General features: G+C 43.2%; 1 protein-coding gene and 1 non-coding gene across 2 annotated transcripts; both read right to left on the reverse strand.

Moving 5' to 3' along the window:
* Nucleotides 1–3,030: 3,030 nt before the first annotated feature.
* On the reverse strand, nt 3,031–4,071 carry MOS (MOS proto-oncogene, serine/threonine kinase). The gene has a single exon (XM_003255974.4). The coding sequence runs from the start codon at nt 4,069–4,071 to the stop codon at nt 3,031–3,033; it is 1,041 nt and encodes a 346-aa protein (XP_003256022.1).
* A 7,258-nt stretch (nt 4,072–11,329) lies between these two features.
* Nucleotides 11,330–11,440, reverse strand: LOC115830722. Its single transcript, XR_004026274.1, has one exon. It is a non-coding gene; the product is annotated as a small nucleolar RNA SNORA3/SNORA45 family (small nucleolar RNA).
* Nucleotides 11,441–16,873: the final 5,433 nt, after the last annotated feature.

The raw sequence follows: 16,873 nt of genomic DNA on the forward strand, positions 1-16,873 counted from the left end.
AGGGATTCATTAGTTTTATCTTGAGTTTTTGGACCTGCTCTAATCTGTACTGGTGCACAACTGACAGCTCATGGTCTTTATTTGCCATAATCTTTGGGGATTCCCTTTGTTTCTTTATTGAGTCCTATTTATTCCCTGGTTCCCAAGTTTTCTTCTTTCTTGGATTATGTTCTTGCTCTGGTGGAATGAACCCCCTCAAGTAACTTCCTGGAAAAGGGTACACAGATATAAATTTGAGATCTGACATGCCTGAAAAGGTCTTTGGTCAACTTGCACATACAATCTCGGCTCACCGCAACCTCTGCATCCCGGGTTCAAACGATTCTCCTGCCTCAGCCTCCCAAGGAGCTGGGATTACAGGCATGTGCCACCACGCCTGACTAATTTTCTATTTTTAGTAGAGATGGGGTTTCACCATGTTGGCCAGGCTGGTCTTGAACTCCTGACCTCAGGTGATCCACCCACCTTGGCCTCCCAAGTTGCTGAGATTACAGGCGTGAACCACCACGCCTGCCCATATTATCTTGCTTAATACTTATCTTTGCACTGTTAAGTATGCCTTTACCTCTGACTTGATGTGTATGTCAAAGAGCATACTTTGACTCTTAGCTGCTACAGAGGGAGCAGTCATGCGCCTGTTCTACCTTTCACCAGGGTGGTTTTCCAACAACTCAGACTTCTTTCATCTGCTTGTTTCCTTCCAATACGGCATTTCTGTGGGTTTCTTCATGCAGCCATAACCTTCTTTCTCTCCAAAGCAAACCGGGCCCAGGAGGCTTCTTTCTGCGCCTGTCCACTATTCCCTGCCCTGTCCCCAGGGTGACCCCCTCCTGTCCAGCAGCTGAATTTTGCTGCCAATTTCTGAGCTCTGCATGGCTGGATCCTCCGTAACACCTGCTCTTCCTTCTTTTTCTACCAGCTCCTCTAACCTCAGCACTGTTTGATCTCATTCCTGTTCTCTGATTTCTTCCCCAACATTTGCACTTCCTAGCGGGCTCCTGTTCTCCAGGGCCCCTAATTTTGCAGGTCTCTCTGGGATCTGTCACTGCTGGGTCCCTTGGTCCCCACCCCCCTGCCCTGACGCCAGCCACCCCTTACCCTTTCTGCTCTCTTTCCTTAAGGCTCCATTCAGTCTTTAGTTATCACATTTTAGAGTTTGTTTTCTCTACCCCAGTTTCACTGATTATGGAGCCTACAGTGTTTATTCCCCCTTCTTCACCTTGTCATTCTATGTGGTCTCCAGGTGAAGGGAAGATACTATTGTAATTTAAACTTACCAACATGAACTCCTATTGCCACAATAGTCAGAGAAGGGGGCTGGGCACAGTGGCTCAAGCCTGTAATCCTAGGACTTTGTGAGGCTGATGGGGGGGGATCACTTGAGGTCAGGAGTTCAAGACTAGCCTGGCCAACATGGTGAAACCTCCTCCTTACTAAAAATACAAAAATTAGCCAGGTGTGGTAGCACGTACCTGTAATCCCAGCTACTGGGGAGGTGGAGGTTGCAGTGAGCCAAAATCGTGCCACTACATGCCAGCCTGGGTGATGGAATGAGACCCCATCTCAAATAATAATAATAATCAGAGAAGGGAATTCTTTATCGGTATAGGTGGTTTGTTCCCCCAACTACCTGGACAGAGTTAGCAGCACTCTGTCAATGTTACATGGCCACAGGCAGCTCCCTTTTGCTTTTCTGAAGAACAGTTCCAAACCATGTTCTCACTCTGTAGACCCCCCTACCCTCAACCACTCTTAACAGAAAAAAATAGAAGTTCACAGATGTGTGCTTCCCCAGTCCCCTTTTTCCTATGGTAAATGTGTCTGTAATACCAGTGTGCCCCCACCCTTGGCTCCCGTCCTGGGAAGAGATGTCCTTTCTCTCCAAGATGACAATCTCTTCCGCTAGGTACTATGCTTCATCCCTTCTACAAGTATCTAAACTTTATCAATTTGCCTCTGGTGGTTCATTTTACAAATAAAATTATTTCTTTCAACCTAAAACTAAATGAAACCAGATAAAAAAATCTGAAAACATTTCTGTGTCTCTGACCCCCTTTTAAGGTTCCTGCCTCTCCCTCCTTAACAGTGCATGCACAGCCTCTGCTTCAGGGCCTTGCCATTCCCTCTACCAGCCATTGCATCAGCCTTGCTTTCCACCATGCACAGAAACTGCTGTTGCTAAAAGAAAGTCAAAGTTGTCCCAATGACAAAATCCAATCACTTTCTCCTTTAAATCCTGTGTACCAACACCCATTGTTTTGATGTCTAGAGTGGGCAATTTAGTTCTATTTGTCTGTTCTCTTCCATCCGAATGTTAAATTTCATGATTCCTGACATCATATAATCTTTATCTTCTACTCCTACATTTTCCTCTCACATCATATAATCTTTATCTTCTACTTCTGAGTCCCAATACCAGGTAAAAATGACCCAGTTTAGAAGTGTTTTAGCAAAATGTTTCTACTCATTGCAATGCACAAGTTAAAAATATTACAGTAAGTCATTTATGATTTATTTCCTTTGAATGTAAATATACCTTAGTGTATGACTTTTATGTGTGAAGGTCATTACAAACAAGAAGTTTTACTGGGGGGAGTAGTAGGAAAGCATTACTTATTTTTTTAAAAGTTTTTACTGATTTGGTGTGGGAGCAAGTACACCATTAATAGTTGGAATTTATGTGGTAGGTATGGGATATATATGGATTTATAGAAAATTTTGACATTTCTGCAGTGGAGTTCTGTTTTGGACAAACTGTTTTATCATAACAAATTTAAATAAATGAAATACTAGCAATGGAAAGCAAAGCACATGACTATATGAATAAGATTAGTTACTAACAGTACCGAGACAACAGGTACTAGACTGGTAGCTTTGCTGTGTGTCCTAGAAAAAGCACTGGAGACTAAAGGAGTTTTTAGTAACTTTATTTTCTAAAACTCCATCCTACAACTATGTTTTCTTCGACATCTCCACTTCCTTTAAAAACAAATAGAATCAGACAAAAGCTTATCTTGACCAGGTTTTCAGTCAGCCGAATTCAGCTTTCAAAGAGGTGAGATCCACCAAAAGCAGCCGTGCGCTCGGCCTCTGCGCCGCGCTGGGTCTCCAGCAGCGCCGGATGACGTCCCCAAGGCGCTGTCCGGGGAGCGAGTCTTCGAAGACCGCAGCGGAGAGGGACGGGCGCAGGTCGTAGGCCACCACTGCGTACAGTATGTGCTGCCGCTCCCCCGAATACGGCGCCTGCTTGGTAGTCATTTGCCAGAGAGTGATGGCAAAGGAATAAATGTCGGCTTTAGGCGTCACGCCCTCTCCTTTCAGGAGCTCCGGGGCGCGGTGGGTGTATGTGCCTCCTAGGGGGTAAGAGGGTGTCTGGAAGCACAGCAGATCCTCCAACTTCTCAGAGCAACCGAAGTCACTAATTTTACAGACATCCTGCTCACTGATCAAGATGTTCGCGGGCTTCAGGTCCAAGTGCACAATGCTTTGCGAGTGGAGGAAGAGCAGGCCGTTCACAACATCTAGGGAGTACTTGAGACACTTTCCCAAACTTAACTGTCCTCCAGTGCGGCAGTGAGGCTCCCCCGCGTCCCCCTCAGGGTGGCCAGCGGCGCCATAGATGACTTGGTGTAAAGTGACGTTGCCACCGAACTCCATGATGATGGTCCCTAGGCTATTGGACCCCGCGGGCGTGCGCGTGCTGGCAGCCACCACGCGCACGATGTTATCGTGGCGCAGCCTTGCTACGTTGAGCTCAGCCCAGAAACTCCGCCGAGATGCCAGTCGGTTCTTGGTGCACTTGTTCACTTGCTTTATGGCCACAGGAACACCGCGGTAAGTCGCCTTGTACACCGAGCCAAACCCTCCGGCTCCCAGCCTCTGCAGCAAGCACACCTGCTCCCAGTCAATGGAGCACCAGGCCAGCCGGCGCGGCAGCCGCGGGGCCCGAGGAGGAGTGGCCCCCAGAAGCAGCTTCGCAGGGAGCTCGGAGGGACTGCTGCAGGGCCGCGCGTCCACCGATGGGGAAAACTCGCTCCGGAGGTAGGGGCGTAGGGCCAGGGGCGAGGGCATCGCACTTTGCAGGGGGACACCAGGGCTGCTGGGGTGAACGAAGAGACCAGGGGAAACCGCGGGACTTTGGAAACGTGACTGACTAGTCCTTCGCTCCACCTCATCCCTTTTCTCCTTTTCCTTCACTTGTTCCGAATGAGCTACATCTGTGCTGTCACTCAGCAAGAGTTTTTATCAGATGGAGGGAGAAACCGGAATGAAGCACAGCTATCCCTTTCAGATGAAAGCATTTCCCTTCCACACTTGAAGTGAATTCTTATAAAAACAAGCTCATGCCAGATAAACAGCATGGAGCTGCCCCAGAACTCACCCCTCTTTTACAGTATTTCTTTAATTATAATAAAATACGTTTTTTTAAAGTCTCATCCGCTGCACATTATCAGTCCTCAGACTAAAGAGACCACAAAGCACGATGAAATTGTTTCACACTTTGCAGGCTATAATGATTGTTAGTGTCATTCTCCAGCTGCATTAAATCACTTCCAGCAGTTATTGGCTAAGAATTAAAATGCAAACAGCAGACATTTGTTTAACCAATTACAGGGAAAAACTAGATGCAACATTCATATGGATAAAAAATTGCAACCTTAATCAATCCAAATAGAACCACTGATACAGGTCATAACACACACCTAAATTCATCAGTGGAAAGGAGAATCCCCTGACACTCTGCAGCTTACACAGCAAATTAGCAAGACGTCTTAGCAACATACTGACTTCCTAACAATCCTTCCCTTACAAGGCAATTTGGCCCACCTGGTCAGCTCACTTGCAAGAGAGTTCTAGACTTCGTAGCAAATGAGTTACGGAAGTTTTGAACAAGAGTTGGGGGAGAAAAAAAGAATAGAAATGATTCAGAGCTGTGATCAGGGCTTCAAATAATAACACATATGGGAAAATTGTAGAAGAGGAAAAATCTGAAGAAACAAAAATGGCACAAAATCACTGGTACCTAAATATAATGTAGAAAACCAGAAGTTGGAATGAAATTCAGGGTATTGGCCATCAAACAGTAAGTTCTTCCTTTCTGATTTTTATAATGAAAATTAATTTTCTAGCAAGTGCAGTGAGTCATGCCTGTAATACCAGTGCTTTGGGAGGCTGAGGTGGAAGGGCCACTTGAGGCAAGAATTTGAGACCTGCCTCTACAAAAAATAATAATAAAGTTAGCTGAGTGTGGTAGTGCACTCCTATCGTCCTAGCTACTTTGGAGGCTACGGCGGGAGGAGACTTGAACTGAGGAGTTTGAGGCTATAGTGAGCTATAATCGTGCCACTGCACACCAGGCTGGATGATAGAGCAAGACCTTGACTCTAAGCAAAAAATTAATTTCATACCATATCTTTGGAAAAAGGACCAATAATAATACCATATTCATGAGAAAACACACACACACACACACACACACACACAAAAGTGTTAGGATCTATATTTTAAAAAATCAAATGGTAAAGTTCCCTTCTTCTAAAGCACCTATGTGCTGGGTTATGTGTAACCACATTTTAATGATAGCAGTTGTATGTTTTTGAAGTATATTGATTTTGAGAAGGTAAATTAATAAACATGAACCATTTACAGAAGCAATTTGAGGTCTGTGAAGCCCTGGAATAGGATTTCTATTCTATACTACCTGCGTGGCTTAGTATGTGATCTAGTGTGTGTATAATATTTAACCTGCTTGAGCCTTAATCTTTTTTTTTTTTTTTTGAGACAGAGTTTTGCTCTTGTTGCCCAGGCTGGAGTGCAATGGCACGATCTTGGCTCACTGCAACCTCTGCCCCCTGGGTTCAAGCGATTCTCCTGCCTCAGCCTCCCAAGTAGCTGAGATTACAGGCACATGCTACCATGCCCAGCTAACTTTTGTATTTTTAGTAGAGACGGGGTTTCACCATGTTGGCCAGGCTGGTCTCAAACTCCTGACCCCAGGTGATCCACCTACCTCAGCCTCCCAAAGTGCTAGGATTACAGGCATGAGCCACCATGCCTGGTCAACTCTATGGAATATTTTAGTAGAAAGATTGCTGTGTGCAATTGTGTCAAACCCCAAATATAAAAGGATGCCAATGAATAGAGAAAAAGTAATACAATTATATTCTATAATAAATCTACATTGCAAAATTTACTCAGTAACTGTCACCTAGTTGGGATTATAATTCAGGGCTCTGAAATGATTATATAATAGGAGTGCTGTGAATATTAGCAGAGTAAGAGTGCCTTAACCCCCTAGATATTACACATAATGCAAGATAATGTGACTTATTATATAATCTTTATTTTTAAGATAATCGCATACACAATTCATTTTCAAAGTTGGTTTTACTCTTTACACAAAACATAAGGTATTAGTGAAAATGTGGCACTCTGTGTATTTATAAACCCCAAGTTCATTAGATCTATCATCTGCCAATCTGCCCAAGAATATTTAATTGAATATCCAATTTACAACAGCCTTTGTTTTCTTTTTTATGGTATCTTAAAATATTTCTTTTACTCAGCAAATTGCACTTACCCTGAAAGCAGGATCTATCTCCCTATTTATTTTTCTCCCCGTAACACAGTGCCAAACACATTTCTTATTATGTTCTTACTTTAATTTTGTTTTTTTCTTTTTGAGACAGTGTCTCGCTATGTCACCCAGTCTGGAGTGCAGTGGTGTGATCTTGGCTCACTGCAACCTCTTCCTCCTTGGCTCAGGTGATCCTCCCACCTCAGCCTCCCAAGTAGCTGGGACCACAGGCACACACCACCACACCCAACTACTTCTTGTATTTTTTTGTAGAGATGGGGTTTCACCATGTTTTCCAGGCTGGTCTTGAACTCCTGAGGTCAAGCGATCTGCCCGCTTCAGCTTCCCAAAATGCTAGGATTACAGGGCACTGTGCTCGGCCCTTAAGTTTAATGTTTAATCCTGATTTGGTTACCAAATATGTGTGCACTATGTAATATTTTGGATCTCAAAAATGGGTAAAGCTTTAGCATGGTGGTAAAAGGCTCTTAGGGGCCAGATGGCCTGGGTTTCTTACCATCCCAGTGCCTGTTTCCTTATCTGCAAAATGAGGAAAATATGTCCACCTCAGGATTGTTGTGAAGAGTAACAGAGTTTCAAATACTTAGATCAGGGCCTCAATGCTAATTATTATTTATAAAACTCATTTAAAAAACCATGTGTATGGGCTTATACGAATAAGAAACAGATTTGTTAGGTAGTATTGGTTTAAAAGTATCCTATCAGGGCTGAAGTAACTCGTTTTCATGTTAAACTAACATAAAATTTGAGTATTTTTCTGCTTTTGAATTTTGCAGTTAAAGGTATAAAATCCTGCTGTATTACTGGTACAGTATATAGTAAAAACATGGGTGGAAGGTTAACACTAATCTGATCAAATGCAATGTGCCTATGTCACCCCCCAAAAGCAAAGAGCAAAATGTGTTGATAACAAGGAATTCTCCTTGGAATTATATATGAAACAAAGGAGACAAGATAAACTGCACCTCCTGAGGAGCGAAATGCTCTCGTGTTCTTAGCGCACAGGCTTTACGTGTTTTGTTCTTTGATTGGCAGCATGACTATTAAGATACTTCCGTATCAAACACCATATTTATCACAAGAGTAACAACAGATACCAGAACGGATAGCTCCTTTTAATTTGACTTTAATCAGAGCCTGAGGATCGCGGATCGTGGGAGCGCGTCCTCTTGACCAACGTGGTTGGCTTTCTGGGCCCGCTGGGCCTGAGCCGCCCCAGCTCCGGGGGCGCGCACCGGGTTCCACGGGTACCGGGCACGGCGGGGCGCTGCGCCCTCCCTGCCTCCTGCGCTTGCTGCGCTGGGGCCGAGGAGGTGGCTCTGCCTTTCTTGATTCCCCAGTCTCTGGAAGACAAGCCGCCCTCACCGCCTCCTGGCTGCCCGTGGGCTCACCCACTGGGGCTTTTGTGCGTTTCCTAGTGCACGGGCTTTCGGCGCGCTGGTGCCCGGAAGCACGTGGGCGAGGCCGTCGGTCCCCGAAAGACGCTAGAGTGCGCCCAGCCTGCCCTTCTGCGTACGCAACAAATTTTCCTTTCTCTTTAGAGTCATCACGTCGTCTTTTGGAAGGCGGTCTTAAAAAGGCCGTGAAACTCAACAGCAGTCTCAACAGCACATAAAACCCCACCGACGGCGGCCGCGCTTGCGCCTGCGCACTCTTGACGGCCGCCCGAGTCCCGGCAGGGGACCGCCGGGTTAAGCGATCTCGGGTTACAGCGGATTCGAGAGGTTACAGTGGATTCCAGAGGTTACAGTGCGAAGAGCGCGAGTATTGCAACCGTGCAAGTGTGGTATTGCTGGTTACAACCGTGAATTTCATCGTCGAAATTTCACTTTTGCCTTTTTTAAGACTAAAAAGTTAAGCTGTAGATGAATATATACGCCTTACTAAAAATTCCCAAACAAAGATTATAGAGTCAAACTTGAAAAACATATCAGTTTTTTTTTACTTCAGTGGAATTATACTATTGACATTCTAAAATTTGAATTTTATACTTAGCAATATAACATAGACTTGTTTCTATGTCAGTAAGGTACATATACAGCTACTTTAATTTTTATATGGTCCATATAATATGGTCAGGGGCAGATTTAAGTTTGTGGATTGCATGGAGCACGTCCCTGGATGTGACCAGCGCACATTATCTGTTTCCATGCGGGGAGGTTGGGGTTGGCTGCTTCCACTTTGCCCTGATCGCTTGGATTTTGTGTTTTGACTCTGGAGATACGTAAATAAATTTTTACTTCTCTAAATACAGCTAAACTTCACAAAAGGTTTTAAGACATACAAATGTGTTTCAAACTGGTTTTGGAAACCTTTGAATTTAATGATATCTTGCAATTTTCTCATATTTTTAAAAACATAAAATGCTTATAGATATTTGAAAATTTGAAATTTGATCTGATTAAAATGTGGCTGTCTTGAATGATTTTGTCCAATTTATGATCACATACTGGCATCCTCCCTCAAGCCAGACTATGTTTGCTTGCTTGTTTTTGTTTTGTTTTGTTTGTTTTTTGAGACAGCGTCTCACACTCTGTCTTCCAGGCTGGAGTGGAGTGTCGCGATCACAGTTCACTACAGCCTCCACCTCACTGTGCTTAAACTTTCCTCCCACTTCGGCCTCCCAAAGTGCTGAGATTACAGGCGTGAGCTACCACGCCCCGCCTCAGAAAATGCTTTCTAACTTTGTATTTAATATTTACTAAATTCTGTATTTTTCACTGATAAATGTGTCAAAATAATAGGATGTTTGAATAAAGGATCCAAAAGTAATATACTCTATTCAATTCACCATCTTTACTCAATTTTAAGCAAAATTTTCTCATGCGTGTCATTATGGACTCGTGGCCTCTCATAGATTCAATGTGATTTAATCAACTGCAATAATTATTATTTTTGCTGCTCAAATTGACACACTTTGGCCAGTGGGGGGCCCTGTTGTGTTCTTTTGACACAGTCCCATTACTATGAATTATTTCTTGCCTCTTGGTACATACAGCAAGTTGCCTAAGGCTCATAATGTCTCCTGGAATCAGTCATTTCTCCAGGGTATCCTGGAAAGATGCCATAATCTCAGCATTAAGTGCACACATTAGGTTCATTCTCTTAAGCCCTTGTTACTAGTTCATTTTAGCTGACAGAATTGGAAAACATATACTCTTTTTTTTCTTTTAAAAGGCATGGGTTTCTATTGATATTTCTAATTCAGTTCTGACAGTATGATTCCCAATTAAAGCATTTAGATTTTATTATTTTCCTTCTCTTTCCTTATACTTGAAAGCTGATTCCAAATAAAATTAATCTAATTACTAATTTATCTGATAAAATTATTAAATAACATTTAAGATTTCTTTGCAGTTGTTTTTATCCTTATACTGTATGCCACTAACATGTGTAATCAAATTATTTTCTTGTAGAGTCACTCCTCATAGCTCATTCTGTGAGGCTTTGTTTTATATAAACCATGTATGATTAATTTGTTTTCAGTTCTGGGATGTTGTCAGTATAACTAGCTGGCAGTTTTCCTAGAAGGTGGCAGTTTTCAGCCAAGAGTTTTTTTTCTTTTGTGATAATAAACCTTTGAGTATGGTAGAAAACTGTAAGAGTCTACCTTATGAGACGTGGGTGAAGGGAAAATCAAGCAAACGAATTTCCCCAGTTCTGTATGAAAATTTCATTTAGCCATTATCTGATCCTTACGTAGTGACCAGGTGCAACATTACACACAGAAGGTTCATATGCACAAGTTCTGGATGGCACCCAATTCTATCTTCTACTATTCAATTTCTGGCAATATTAGAACCCACAAAGCTTCATGTATTTCATTACAATTTAATTTAGTAAATAGTAATGATATTAAAGCCTTTAAAATTTATTCTTTCTCTTCTTTGAGCTTCCTTTTATAATATATAACATTTCCTACCAACATATTATTATATTATACCAAAGTTTATAATGCATAAATCCAAGTGATTCTCTAAGCTGATTTTATCATAACCTAGTCCCCAAATCTTTAATTTTCCTTTTTCTATAGTTTCTCTTTATGTGTATAGAATGTATCTTCTTAATGCCTGTTAGTCGACTAAGTTTTTTTTTTGAAATACAAACAATTCCTTTCTCACCTGGCCTTCTGCAGCCTAGACTTATCTGAAAAGAGACTTAACTTTATTTTTAGCCATTCTAAAATATTCAAATATTCTGCCTTTTCTTTCTTTCTTTTTTTTTCTTTAGGTGGAGTTTCACTCTTGTTGCCTAGGTTGCAATGCAATGGCATGATCTCGGCTCACTACAACCTCCACCTCCTGGATTCAAGCAATTCTCCTGCCTCAGCCTTCCAAATAGCTGGGATTACAAGTGTGCACCACCATGCTCAGCTAATTTTGTATTTTTAGTAGAGATGGGGTTTCACCATGTTAATCAGGCTGATCTTGAACTCCTGACCTCAAGTGATCCACCTGCCTTGGCATCCCAAAATACTGGGATTACAGGTGTGAGCCACAATGCCCAGCCATATTCTGCCTTTTCTAGATGGAAAATATTCTAATTATTTCTAGGATGTGCCTTCTTAATGGCTTGAGGATTGCAGTGCTAATGGTTTGAGGCTGAATTTTTCTTTGTTCTTTTTAATTTTTTTATTTTTTAAAACTTTACAATACACCATGGCAGGTACCATCTGCCTGATAGGTGTGAGGAAAGATGACTGCCATCCTGCTGTCTAAAACCCCAGGCAGGGCATGTTTCTAATCTGGGCACCGATTGGCCCCACCAGTGAATCAAGACCAGCAGATTCTCTGCAAGTGCCCTAGCACACCAGGACACTCAGAACGTGACTTGAGTCTTGGTGAGGCTGAATTTTATATGAGATTAAGAGGCACTTTATAGCAAAGCTCTGGGCATCTCCGGTTGGCATCTTTGAAAGTGGAACATCAGGACACTTGGAACTCTACTCAAGGCGATTTTAGGTGACTCTGGGGGCAGAGAAGGAGGAGGAAGTCAATTATTCGGTCTTTAGCTATTGTGAGATGGGGGCCAGGGCGTGGTCTTAGTGGGTCACACTTGAACAGGAAATTGACAGGACTTCCCAGTGGTTCTCTCAACCTCTTTAGTGAGGTTTTGGTTACTTTCTTGGCAACTTGTGTCAGAACCTAATCTTTCCATGTATACATGAAACAATCTAATTGGCATGGTGACTTCCTTGGTCCTCCTTTAAATGTTTCAGGATATACTAGTTCCAGGATCCATAAAGGGGAAATTAAAATTTGGGGTCACCCTGGTGTACCTATTGCAGATTTAAAAGACCATGCACTATAATGGTCCGTTACAAACTGAGGAAGGCTGGAAGTGCCCTGCTGACATTTAGACATGGTGGTGCCCATGGCGAGTTGATCTAGGCTAGGGAGGAAAGCAGGATATCTTCTTATTGGATGCTATAGGAAAGATATAAGGGAGGGGGTGTGAAACCAAGGCTAGACAAAAAGATTTAATTTTTGATACCTACCCAAGACCGGAGGGTGCTGAGCTAGAGTTGAGTCTAAACATGGTAACCCAGGATAGCAAAGGCAGGTGAGGAGGTGAAGTCCACAGGAAGACAAGAGGTTCACCAAAGACTGGAGGCTCGTCCGCAGCCTCCTTTGCTGAGCTCAGGTTCCCTACTACTACAAATTCTTGTGGAAATGAGGATTATAGTTTCAAACTTTAAATTAAGACTCTGTCACATCCTAATCTGTACACAGGAAGAGGAAATAGAGAAGCACGCACACACCAGTGGCTCAACTCCCCAGCCTTCTTAGAATCTTAAGTTTTGTTTGCCCTGTTGATATTGTTGTGTATGTATGTAACAAATATGAGAAATTAATTTAATGACTTTCATAACCCATTTATTGAGTAACCCAGAACATATCTGAGAGTCGCTTTTCTCTGTGCAGGAGATCCCTGGGAAGCAGTGAAGTATGTGGGGAGGGGCACCTGCCTCAAGTGGGGCTTCAGTGCTTCTGGGAGTGGGGAGTGGGCTAATCATCATGCAAAATCCTTGCTCCTCCACTCAGACCAGTGGACGGTTACTAAATGTTCCCCTGTTATTCACAGTAACATTTGCTTTAGGCTTTTGTATTTATTAGCTCACCACAGTGTAATTCTTAACAATCCATGGAACGGTCAGCGGGAGGCTGACTTGAGGTTTATATATCCCAATTATCATTGACACTTGTTTTCAGAAAAAGTGAGTTGCCAGTTACCAAAACAGAATGGCTCGGTCCCTTCCACCATTGAATATTGATGCAGCTCTTGCCCATTGACTATGTCCTGTTATATAACCAGATGTTACAATAACTTGAGTCCATATTGGTCCTCACATTCGGCCAAACCCAAGCATGGTGGGGAAAGGGCAATAATTTGCCCCAGATGGCCCCACAGGAGATAGCAGACATATTGTAGCTAGTGTCATTTTTTCCACCAAAAGGATCAGTGTTGAGTTCGTGTATTTAGCAACCTTGTCTATCCAAGTGAAGTAGGACTGCGACTCCAGATTTTAACAGCAGCCAGTGTCAGAAGAAGTAGGGGACCAGGCTGCTGCCTCATGCCTGTAATCCCAGCACTTTGGGAGCCCAAGGTGGACGGATCACGAGGTCAGGAGATCAAGACCATCCTGGCTAACACGGTGAAACCCCATCCCTACTAAAAATACAAAAAATTATGCAGGCATGGTGGTGTGTGCCTGTAGTCCCAGCTACTCGGGAGGCTGAGGCAGAATTGCTTGAACCCGGGAGGCAGAGGTTGCAGTGAGCTGAGATCACGCCACTGCACTCCACCCTGGGCGACAGAGCAAGATGCCATCTCAAAAAACAAAACAAAACAAAACAAAACAAAACAAAACAAAACAAAAAGTAGGGGCAGGGAAACACTAGAAGAAATATAGGAAATTATTCAAAATTAGTCACCATTTTGAATAACTTGGGTTTTACGTTGTATTGTCCCTTGTTAATTGTTTCCTGTGCTTTTAACTTACACTTCTCTACTCCTTGGTTTGTTTTATTAAATAATCCACACCTTGTCTTCCATGTTCCTACCCTCCCTAATCAATATATTACCATGTGATGGGTAATTATAATATTTGGCTCTAGTTTAGGCCATTGGTTTAAATTCCATTGCACTACATGATGACATCAAGCTGGAGTAGGTACATCAACATATTAGTGGTGTTAACAGGGAGAGAGAAGACTGTATTAGCCTGATTCCTAAGAGAGCTCATGAAAACTGAGAATTACTTAATGATAATTTTTCAATATAGAAACAAAATTAGGCATAGCATTGACAGAACAGGAATAGCCGCATTCCATTTACTACAGTCCACAGTTAACCACTGTATTAATTAGAGTTCTTAGGTTCCAAGAAGTAGTAGAACCCAACTTAAGCAAAGAAATTTATTGGAAAGATTCTGGAGGATTACAGACCCAATGGGAACCTTAAGAACCATGCTCCAAAGTAGGCAAGAAGTTAGTTCCTAGAGAACTAGGAAGCAGGAGCCATGGCAGTGGTCCCAGCAGAAAGCTAGGGCCAGAATACCACCATTGGATTGATTCTTCAGCCCTTCCTTTAGTCTTCAAAGGAAGCAACCGACAGGCCAATTTCGTTCATTTTCTGACTTCCTGGCTGTGCCAGTGTACCGATAGATACACTGGTACATAATTTTGCCTCCTTTTTTGGGAGGCAGGCACCTAAAAATACTATTTCAACCAGACCATGAACATCTGGAGGGAAGTAATTTCTCTAAATGTACAGCCAAAGGCAACGAATGTCCTCTGCATTTACCAGGGGACGCACCTCTGGCAAAGATCAGAGCAATAGAGGGGAGTGGAGGTTTAAGCTACCCCAGGGTACCTAATTCCTGCATTCAGCTGTGATGGGTCTCAGTCCTCTAAGCCCCTCGTGCTATTTCATGCTCATTGTTTAGGTTACAATAGAGGATTCTGGTGGGGCGTGGTGGCTCATGCCTGTAATCCCAAAACTTTGGGAGGCTGAGGCGGTAGGATCACTTGAGCCCCAGAGTTTGAGACCAGCCTGGGCAACAAACACCCCGTCTCTACTAAAAGTTAAAAAAAAACTAGCCTGGCGTGGTGGCACACACCTATAGTCCTAGCTACTAAGGAGACTGAGGCGGGAGGATTGCTTGAGCCCGGGAGGTTGAGGCTGCAGTGAGCCGAGATCTTGCCACTACACTCCAGCCTGGGTGACAAAGTGAGACCCTGTCTCAAGAAAAATAATAGAGTATTCCAAAGACTCTAGTTTTGAATAACCCAGTTACAGTCCCTCCCAAAATTTACTCTCCACCCATTCAAGGATAGTTTCTTTTTCCCCCGCGGGACTATAATAAATAGTTCTTACACCACTCCTGGGAAGGGGAGAGTGACCCTGTGATGACAGGTAATGCCCAGGCCTGTGAGGCTTGCTTGGAGTGTCAGCACTATTTAGTCAAATTGCACACTCATGGCTCCATAAGTTCCAGTGGCTGTGGAGGTTCTTTTCACCTCTTAGGGTCTTCAGACCTGGCTGATTATCATATTCCATTTCTCATGGTTATCATGATTGGTGCAATGTGTCTCAGTTGCTGGAATATTCTAAAGCAATGAAGAAACAGTGCCCTTAGGAGTATGCTTGTCTGAGAATAAAATGAATGTAAAATAAGGCAGAACAAACAATGGTTGAACTCTTAAGACTAATTCTGCATAAAGTTAGAGCTCTTCATGGACACATCAGTTCTGTGATCCTGGAAATAAATTATCTTTGGAGAAATAGTGAGTGTGGGGAAGACCTGATTGGGATTGAGATAGAATTTCCCCATAGGGGCCAAGCGCAGTGGCTCGCAGCTGTAATCCCAGCACTTTGGGAGGCCGAGGTGGGTGGATCACAAGGTCAGGAGTTCAAGACCAGCCTGGCCAACATGGTGAAACTCCATCTCTACTAAAAATACAAAAATTAGCTGGGCATGGGGGCACATTCCTGTAATCCCAGCTACTTGGGAGGCTGAGGCAGGAGAATTGCTTGACCCGGGAGGCGGAAGTTGTAGTGAGCTAAGATTAAGCCACTGCACCCCAGCCTGGGCTACAGAGCGAGACTCCATCTCAAAAATAAAAAAAAAAAGACAAAAATTTCCCTATAGGTAGGTGAGATAGGAACCTCCTGCTCACCACCATCTCCCTTTCTCACCTAGCTCCTGTCACCCAGAGGCAACTATTTTCAAATTTTTGAGATGGATGTTTGGGTATTTACCTTCTGTTTTGGCATATACTTTTGTAGCTCTCCTATTCCAAAGTTGATGGCTGTTATGCCTACTACTTAGTTACCAGTTTGGGATTTCCCTTTACTTTTTAAAAATTTTGTTTTATTTATTTATTTTTTTGAGACAGACTCTCACTCTGTTGCCCAGGCTAGAGTGCAGTGGCACGATCTCAGCTCATTGCAACCTCCGACTCCTGGGTTCAAGCAATTCTCCCACCTCAGCCTCCCAAGTAGCTGGGATTACAGGTACATGCCACCAAGCCCGGCTAATTTTTGTATTTTTAGTAGAGACAGGGTTTCACCATGTTGGCCAGGCTGGCCTCGAACTTCTGACCTCAAGTAACCCATCCACCTGAGCCTCCCAAAGTGCTGGGATTACAGACGTGAGCCACTGAGCCTGGCCTCCCTTTACTTTTATTCCTAGAATTCTCTTGGTTTGGATTCACTTTTTCCTGAATCCCATGCCTTCCTCTCATCTGATTTATTTTCTTTCTATTTATTTATTTATTTGAGACAAGCTCTCACTCTGTTACTCAGGCTGGAGTGTAGTGGCATGAACTGGGTTCACTGCAGCCTCAACCTCCTGGGCTCAAGTGATTCTCCCACCTCAGCCTCCCGAGTAGCTGGGACTACATGCTCGTGCCATCACACCCAGCTAATTTTTGTATTTTTTGTAGATATGGGGTCTCACTATGTTGCTCAGGCTGATCTCAAACTCCTGAGCTCAGGCCATCTGCCCACCTCGGCCTCCCGAAGTATTGGGATTACAGGCATGAGCCAGCATGCCCAGCCTATTTTCTTATTTTGGTGAAATACATCCTTCAGTAGCTTCCTGAAAAAGAATACATGGGAGATCATTTGTTCCAGTCCCTACATGCCTGATAATGTGTTTTACTCTGACATTTGATTAATAATTTGGTCCAAATTGTATATTGAAATTAATTTTCTCTCACAATTTTAAGAACATCTATGGAGAAGTCTAATGGTTTCCTCCTGGTACTC

Source organism: Nomascus leucogenys, chromosome 16 (genome assembly GCF_006542625.1).
Source record: "Nomascus leucogenys isolate Asia chromosome 16, Asia_NLE_v1, whole genome shotgun sequence".
NCBI classification, from domain to species: domain Eukaryota; kingdom Metazoa; phylum Chordata; class Mammalia; order Primates; family Hylobatidae; genus Nomascus; species Nomascus leucogenys.

Excerpts from the sequence above, each read along its gene's own strand:
- MOS (XM_003255974.4), bottom strand. The coding sequence starts at position 4,071 with ATGCCCTCGCCCCTGGCCCTACGCCCCTACCTCCGGAGCGAGTTTTCC.